This window comes from Arachis duranensis, chromosome 3 (assembly GCF_000817695.3).
Source record: "Arachis duranensis cultivar V14167 chromosome 3, aradu.V14167.gnm2.J7QH, whole genome shotgun sequence".
Taxonomy (NCBI): Eukaryota; Viridiplantae; Streptophyta; class Magnoliopsida; order Fabales; family Fabaceae; genus Arachis; species Arachis duranensis.
Genome location: NC_029774.3, coordinates 3,278,871 through 3,288,327, shown reverse-complemented (window position 1 = coordinate 3,288,327; position 9,457 = coordinate 3,278,871). Strand labels below are relative to the sequence as shown.

The 9,457-nt window shown below is 30.2% G+C and overlaps 1 protein-coding gene across 1 annotated transcript; it reads right to left on the bottom strand.

Moving 5' to 3' along the window:
• Positions 1–315: 315 nt before the first annotated feature.
• On the bottom strand, positions 316–8,022 carry LOC107476782 (linoleate 13S-lipoxygenase 2-1, chloroplastic-like). The gene is given in 9 exon segments (XM_016096679.3): positions 316–604; positions 606–885; positions 1,584–2,191; positions 2,387–2,799; positions 2,870–2,955; positions 4,094–4,414; positions 5,135–5,372; positions 5,453–5,721; positions 7,561–8,022. Coding segments are annotated over 9 exon segments (2,688 nt in total). The 5' UTR covers positions 7,937–8,022; the 3' UTR covers positions 316–507.
• Positions 8,023–9,457: the final 1,435 nt, after the last annotated feature.

Below are 9,457 nucleotides of genomic sequence, written 5' to 3'. Positions count from 1 at the left end.
CTCCTAACAATTTAAAAAAGATATATAAATGAATATATTTCTTTAATACATTTTTTTTAAATAAGAGTTTTTCTGGATTTGTATAATTTTTTGTACAATCCTTTTTATTTTATGCCAAAAACTTTTTTTTTTAGAGTCAATAAGTTAAAAATCGAATTTTGAGTCATAGAAATTATAATATCATATCATATAAAATTACTTTTTTAAATATTTTAATAAATAGAAAAAATCATATAAATTGTTATATCTCTAATACTTATTTATATTAAAAAACAAGATCACATTGGTTTTGAAGTTTAATGTTACACATACAACTGCTAGATGGTGATAACGTATGAGATCTTGTTTTTTAAATGTTTAAATGCCCATAGTGGAACAAACTATAGCTAGTATACACAAACATGTTACTTGCATTACTGTTAACAAAAAGATACATACTTGAACTAACTAGCTACTTTAGAAACATGTTGTTGCATTATTGTTAGCAAAACATTTTTTGATCTCTCTTCAAATAGAGATACTATATGGAACTCCTTTACCAGTAACACCAGGCTCCGAAACTGGTTTGAGAAGCTGATACGGCAACATTCCAGCACCATTTTCTTTCAAGTTCCAACAACTTCCCTTTGAACTTCTCAAACGCTCCTTTTACAATTGGGTCTTCTTCCCATGATGGCTCTATGGTTTCACCCAAATACTCTTCCTCTGGCGAGTGGCTTGACAATATGTCTAACACTGCCATCACTGTTGTCGCTTGGATCTGTGATGGGAAGCACTTTAACAATGCCATTTCTGGCTTCTCCATGAATTCTTCCCATTCCTCTTCTGTTGGATCCTCTGTTGGCATCTTCTTCCTTGCAATTGTCGGTCTGTTTGGAAAATACCCTGTTCTCATTACATAATACAGAATGTTAGAATATAATCCTTTATTTGTCTCTTCTTATCGTCTTAAGATTTTAAAAGAAATAATTTTACGACATAACATGAGAATTTTTATAATTAGAAAGTATAAATTTATTTTTTACTTACTCAACAGAAAATTTTAGCATCATGCAAACAAAAAGAAAAAAAAAAACATATGCAAATTTTACACAAACTCAAAAAAAGATATGATATGAGAAACATGTTGAATATAATTTTAGCAGTTTAAATTTTAAGAAAAAGTAGTTTGATGACAATTTTCATATTATTTTGTTATGTAACCAAAACCTTTTTTAACCAACAATCTATCAACAATAACTATTTTAGAATTAGATGAAAATTCAGTACAGTTAATTTCAGGTAGAGTTAATAGTCAAAAATTATTAGATAAAAATTTAATTGTCAAATTAATCAAATCATTTAATAATTTTTACTTGCACCTGAAATTTCACCTTAGAATTATTTCTGATAAATTATAGAGCAATGCTAGGGGGTCAGCAATTTTTGTGATTGTTAGCCATCAACTAGCCATCAATGATGATTTGATGGTGTGAGATTGGTGTAAAATTTCATCCAATGGCTCATCTTCTTCTGCTGGTTACATGCTGGCCAAAATTCAATAAAACTGCTGGCCCTAGACTTTTCCTAAATTATATACTGACCTGCATAATCATATTGGCCAAAGTTGACGGCAGCGTGGTGGCCAGAAGCTATCCAAACAATGGTGGTGAGAATCTGAACAAGATCCTCTTTGGTGTTCAAAAGCGGCCACCAGGGCTCGTCTTTCTTGTCGCCATGTCCAACATTCTTGATCTCGTGCCACCACGCCTGGAGTTCCTCATCGGAGCGGACAAGATCGGAATCGGAGTAATAGCGGTCAACATAATCAGTGATCCATCCTTTGAGAGCATCCCAAAGGACGAGTCCATCATTGGCATAAGGGTAGTCCTCAATGGTGAGCCTCAAACCATGAGGGGCATTATCGTCTTTAACCGCCATCCCCCTGTGGATGAGGTCATTGGGGAGGGATTGTAAGTTGAATTGCCAGTGTTTGTCGTAAGCAATGGAACTTAGAAGGATTGAGTATTTCTTGGGAGTGAAGCTTGTTTCTATGATCCCATCTGCATTGATTAGGGCTTCACGTGCAAGTGCATTGATCTCCATTGTGTATCTGAAGTGCGGATTTAAAAGCCTATAGATTGGGTGCATTGCACTTAATTGCCTGTTCGTTGCTATTATGTAAGGTTCTGTGCAACAATGAGTTCGTAGCCTGAACATCATTATATATAACAATGTAAGCATCTGATTCATAAATCAATCAAATAAAGGCCACTTGTGTATGTAACTGTTCATCCTATCAACTTCAGTCGACTTTACTTGAAGTTGACAGTTAAATAATTTAAATGATTTGATTAAATTTTTATTTAACGACTCTTAATTTATGTGTTGACAGATGGATACGAACCAGTGACTAACAAGTTGGTGGTAACCAGAGTCATGAGCAAGAAGATGAGCCTTGGCAAGCCTCCAAAGCCAAACGCCGGTAGAGTGCCACGTGGGGGTATAGACTTGCTTCCACTGAGGCTTTCCATTGATGGGAGGGCGAACAAGCTCGATAGCGAGTGGGCGCAGTGTGCCTTCAGCTGTAAGAAAGAAGAGTGCCCTAGATCCATAGAGTGTTGTCCCTTGAAGCTCCCTTACTTGCTCTACCACTGGCAATAGTAAATCGTGGTAGTCCAATACGAACAATTTCTTGGCTTCTATAGCCTCTTCCACCGTACAGAATCCTCTGATTTCCTTTTCAACTAGTTCTTTCGTAATTGCTGATTCTGCAGGCCCATAAACATTTGGGTCCAGTTTGCTCTTCAATGGCCATTCCTATATATATGCATACCAATTAATTCATTGCAAAGAGGAATAATAATGATGGTGAAGGTAGATAGCTTACCGTGACGAGTTGTATACAACATGGGTTGAGACCCGCAAGAGTTTGTCTTCCAAATTCTTCGTCCCTAAACCAAAAGAACCTGTCCCCTGCGTGTCACGTACATATATATACATATTATTCAAAGTATATATTGGGATAACTTTAAGTTGATTTATTAATTCCATGTTAATCAATTAAGTTGATCGCGTTATTATTATGATTATTATATTGTATTTTTATTCTATGAATAGATTCGTCTGAGTATATTATAATACATTTCAACATATAGATTAGACTAAATATTTCAAAAAAATTTATATTAAATATTTTAGTTTTTAATAAATTTTTATTTTTAAAAAATTTTTAAAATTATTTTTATCGAACAAATTAGTTTTTTCATCATTTTAAAAGAAAACTAATTTGACCAATTTAGGTTGATTAAATGGTCAGCTCATTCGTTTATTTAAATAAATACTAAAAGTTCGAATCTCGTCTTATACATGCAATAATTTATTGACGAGCTTCTTAAACGGATATAAGAATTTAGATGTCTTATATTTTAAAAGATAAGAGATGTTTTTGTATTTTTAATTAGTAAAAATTTATTTATCTTCGAGTTAAAAAGTGGGGAGTTTATTTATTTTTTTTCTAAAATAAAATTTAATTAAAAGCAAAAGAATGACCATATGTAAGAGCAGTTTTCTAAGATTTTTAAAAAATAAAAATTTATTAAAAACTAAAATATTAAATTTAAAATTTCTCAAAGAGTAATTTAAATATATATTTAGTCTATAGTTTATTATGAATTCTAACACTTATATTTTAACATGGTGGGTTGATTATTGAAAATAATAATAAATATATATAGTTAAATGCTGCGATGACTATCATTACTAAATTATTATTATGAAATTTGGTAACGCTTATAAAATGAAGCTAAGATTTAGGTCATATTTTTTGGTATTTAATAATATTTTGTAATTTTAAAATAAAAAGGTAACAAGTAAAAAGCATAATAAAATTAAAAATAACATTGTCAACATTTTTGAGTCAAATAAATAATTCAGCGCGTGTAATATACGGTAAAAATTAGTTACAGTTGACTGACTTTACGTAAAGTTGATAACTCAAAACTGTTAAATGATTTGATTGATTTGACTAAATTTTCATCTAACTGTTCTCAACTATCAACTTCACATGAAATCGAATCCATCTAAATTTTCACCATAATATATATATACTTACTGTCCATGGGTGCGGGAGGCTCAAAACGGAGAAGGTCGTCTTGGGTTTCGTTGATGAACTTGATAAGCCTGGGTAACATGTTCCTCAGAACTCCTTTGTTCTTTGAAGGAGGCAAGCCAATCCCTTCATGGAAAAGATCATCTATGTGTGAGAACAATTCAAATCCTAGATCCCTGTCAACTATCACCGTCTGTACCGCCGGCACCACCGCGTGCAGCACCGAGTACACCGTCTTCGCCGAGAACGTTAACTGCTTCACTTCTGAGAAGCTTTCGTCCCTTGGCACATAGATGCTGCTACTCCTTTCCTCCGATAACGGGTCTGATGCAAATACACATGCATACGTCATCATCACATAAACATTATCATGTATGCACTGCTTCTGTATATTCACCATATATTGTTTAATCATCATAACATTCATGATTTTCACAATTTTCATTTTATGTTGACAATTTAATTAAATAATTTAGTATGTTTAACTAAATTATTATCTAATTATTCGTAACTATCAACTTAATTAACCTAAAAATAATTATACATAGACATGAGTATTAACCAGTTAATTATTATATTAGTTTGAAATGTATGTTGAGTCTATCTCTCATAAGAACTTTTGTTGTATTTGCTATTTCTATGACTATATCCATCCATGCATGTGTCCATAATTATGTTTTCAAGTAAAAAATGATAGTTGAAATTTGAAAATTAATAAATAATTTAACATATTTAACTAAATTATCTCTGCACATAAATAGTCATGATTGAAGTTTGGTGGCATATGAAATAAAGAAAGCAGAAAGACACGCTTGATTGTAAGAAGGATAAGGTTAGTTAGGACCAGGGTACGTAGTGTTATTTGTCCATTTAGCTATTTGTCTTACAAGTGATGATGATGGACCACTTACACAAGGTAAAAATAAAAATAATATATTATCAATAAAAATTCAAATAGTCAAACATGTTAAATCATTAAATAAATATTTGCTATTAACTTCATAAAGTTAACTGCACTTGCACCTGAATTTCAACCTATATTACCTGCTTTAGAGCGTGGTCTTCCAGTTCTGCAACGACGTGGATATGGATTGTGTTTGCCACCAAGAACAGGTCTCTTGAGTTGGATATCGTTGTCTGGATCTCCAAGGTCGTTGTAGACATCGTAATCGTATATGCGGTCGAAGGTCTTGCGTTCGCCATGGCCATTCCCTCTGAGAAGCTGTAGCTCCTCTCCCCTTAGCCTCTTCAATCCTTCTGGTGTGTCTGATGGCAAATATGACTGTGTAGTGGTGTATGAGTAAGCAACAAGTATCAGAAAAAATAACAACTTCTAAAAGTAAGGTAATAATAAGAAGGTACCTTGTTGGTGAAAAAGAGCCTCTTAACGGGGTTGTCAAACTTGGAATGAACCCAAGAGTCGCAAGAGAAGCGAAGGGGACCAGTTTCAAAGCCATGAAGGACAATATCCTTAATGAACATCTCTCTGCGGTGCTCATTCTCCACGAAAATGGCACCAATCTCTCCGAAACCAGGTGGCACCGCAAGCTCAGCCTCATACTTGACCTCCTCTGCTGTTTGAACCGTCCTGTGGGCGTAACCGCTTATGGTTTCCTTCTCCAGCGCCGTCGCTATTCAGTTAACAAAACCACTCAATTACGTATCCCATCCGTAATTCTAGGGTTTTATTTATTTTATTTAGGAAAAGTACAAGGTACCAATATATTATCTGCCAACTTATTGTCAACAATAATTAATTATTATATTTTAAATATATATATAAAGAGATACATCCAAAAAATACATATATAAAGACATCTTATTAGACACCGCCATAAAAAAAATATTTTTATTAGACACATTCATAAAGACACTTCTATTAAACACAATTATAAACAAGAGTTGGCAGAAATTTGTAAAAATACTGTTGATAATATAACAAAATTATTTTATTTAACTTTTAGTAATGAATTGTAGTAATAATTTATTATATAATAATAATTCATAAATAAATTAAATTTAGACCATTTTAATTGATTTATTGTGTCCCTTAAATATTATTAATTTATATATATAGATATTTTGATTTTTTTTCTTTTTTTTCTTTTTTAAAAAACTTAACAAAAAAAGAAAATTATATGTTTTTATAAAAGATATTTAATAATAAAAAAATTAATAAAAATTAATTAAAATATATCTTATTTAATATTTATTAATTATAATAATTAATAAATTTAAATAAGATAAATTTTGACAGTTTCATTTGTCTCCTTAGCTTTATCTTTTTTTTTTATTACATAACTCTTTTATATTTGATAATACAGGACAACATTTAATGATGACTAATAAGGCGAAACGAAGTCTAGCTATGCAACCATGCATAAGAAATTCATTTTTAGCATTTCTTATTATATATTTATATATCGATATATAAATTTAATTTTTGTGCGTAACCAACTTTTGTTTAAATTTATTATTTAAAAAATCACTTAAAATTAAAGTATAATTTTAATTAGTTTGTAATTACGTTAAAATTAAACTCTATATAAACTACTACTACTTTGTGAGAATGCAAGGTTGTAAAAAAATCAACTCTTTTTTTTTTTACAAAATTCTCCTAAATCTAACTTGCAACGTGTTTTTGGTGGGAGTCATGACAATACATATACATATTGTGAGATTTGCCTGCAATGAGATTTTGGATTTGAGAAAGATTTTCAATGATAGTAATGTCTTGTTGCTTGAAATTTGAATTTACTAGTGGAGTCTGTGACATCACAAAATTGTGGATGTGACCTCAACGCTAAATCTAATGTCTTCTTTTTCTTTTCATTTTGTTTTATTTATTTGTTTGGAATAACTTTTTCCAAAATACTGGAGATGTTTTTAGACCAGAAAAATAAGACAAAAATGAATGACAATTAGTGCATAAGAAAAAATATCTATTTGAAAAAACACACACACACTCATGTGTTATACAGAGAGAAAATAAAAGAAAAAGGTTCAATTCTACTTGATTCCACATTTAGGTTTCTCTAAGTTTAAATAGCAGTGGCTTTAACCTTTCAGCAAATAGTATATACATAAATGAAGGTCTAATAAATTCACCCATGCAATTTGACTCCCATCAATAATTCCTACATTTTTAAATCAGATAATAATATTTAAAAAATTAGTTCTCTAACATTATTCAAAAATTTATCAAAAAATAAGTTTTCTCTTTTTCATAAGCTTTTAAAAATTAAAGTAAACAAATTTAATTTTTACATATCTATATTTTTTTTGTATTATTTGAATCAACACACACCTTAAACTCATTTCATATGATCACACTTGAATATATAGCAGAAAAATGTAAAAACAAAAAATATTAGCACAAATAGGTTTTTATTAAGATATCCATGAGATGAAACTAAAAAGATGATGTAAATTATATTTGGTTGAAATTGGTTAGAAGAAGCATGACTTACTTTGATGAAGGGTTGAGCTAACAAGCTCCAAGAGTAATGATTTACCAAACAAATCAGTTATATCATCAAGCCCTCGTTCTATGGCCATTTCCGAAAATATCCCTCCAACGGTTGGTTGAACTCTTATGGTGGCTTTAAACTTCATTATTGATTTCTTATTCTCTTCTTCAGTCATAGCCACAGCTTTGATTGTTTTGCTACTATTACACCTTCTATGGTTTGGGAATGATATTGGCCTACTAGTCCTAACCCTAAAAGAAGGGTAGATACTAATACTACCACCACCACCATGGAGGCTTGTTATTGTTATTGGCTTGTTAAATATGAGATAGGTTGGGCTTGAAGAATTTGTTACTTGAATTTGTGGTGTAATCATCTTTCTATATATGAATACAATGTGTATGTGTGTGTATTTGTTTTCCTCTCTTTCTTATTCTCTTTATGTTTTGGGGGTTTGGATGAAGAAATGGGTTATATATGGGTGGGATTATATATAGAGAGATATTTAGTGAGAGCTAGGGATTGATAAGATGAAGTTAATTAGGGAAGGAAGAAGTTGTTTTTCATCATGATTTGTTTAATAAAAAATATTTGATAATAAAAGAAAATTAGGTAAAAATAATTTAAATTTGTCTTATTTAATATTTATTAAATTTTAAGTTTTTTTTCTCTATTATTATTATTATTATTATTATTATTATTATTATTTAATTTGCTCATGAAAATTAGATTATTTATGTTCATATATATAATATCAAAGAAGAAAAAAAATAAAATTTGTTTTATTTAATATTCATTAATTATTGTTAAAATTAAAAAACATTGAATAAAAAAATTTTAGTTGTTTTTGACTAATTTTTTATTATTACCAAATATTTATGATAATTTTTATGATGAAAGTAAAAGAGTTGTTTTTACGGTCATTTTGAAGTTATCTTAATTAAAAACTTTCTAGTATATAGGGGTGTTTATGGTCTGCCCGATTCGAATATCCGATTTGGTTTCGAATCTTTTAGGAGCTAATTTGGTGTGATTTTATCGGGTTTAGAGTTGGGTAATGGTCTCAAAAATAGATCCGATCATTATTTCGGATCAGATCGGATTATGACTCGGTCCACTCGATTTCGGTCCGGTGGCGCCCGGTTATTATACACAATTAATATTTTGTGTTATTAGTGATGAATGATGGTTATTCTTAATTATGTGAAATTTAAGTATTGTAAACCTTAATATTTTGTGTTATTAGTCATTATAAGACTATAAGTTAATGTTTTATGTTTAAAATGCATAAGACTTTAGACTAATGCATAATATTGTGTTATTTGTATTGATTTAAATATTTAGTGTTATTAGACAATATTATTATTGATTGTGGTTGTGCTTTAATTTTAGAGAATGGTTGGTTCTTGTTATATTTTTCTAAGTTTATTTTACCATGTCAAATAATGGTTGGAATTTTGAAAATTTGAATATTTTCACATGCTAGCTTACAAGAAGGTAATGTTAACGGCCCGATTTTTACCCGATATAATCGTGGCCTGAAAATATGTAGATTTTATCGAATTTAGAGTTGGATTCGAATTTAACAAATAGATTTTGTATATATTTCGAGTCGAGTCTGAATCACATCAGACCTGGTTTTACCCGACCCATAAATAGTTAAATACCCCTAGTAGAATAAATAATAGGTTTAGCGAGGGTTGATGAAAATGGTATATGAAAGATTATTTATGAATTAATTTGGTTTTTAATGAGAGATTATAATGTCTTTAAATTTGTTCATTTTGTTAACTCGCCTTATTAAAGTATTGTGTGGTACTTAATGTTGTCACGTTAACAAAATGTATTAGTAGATAAAGAACTAATTTGACTCGCATAGATATCTTTTAAAAACCAA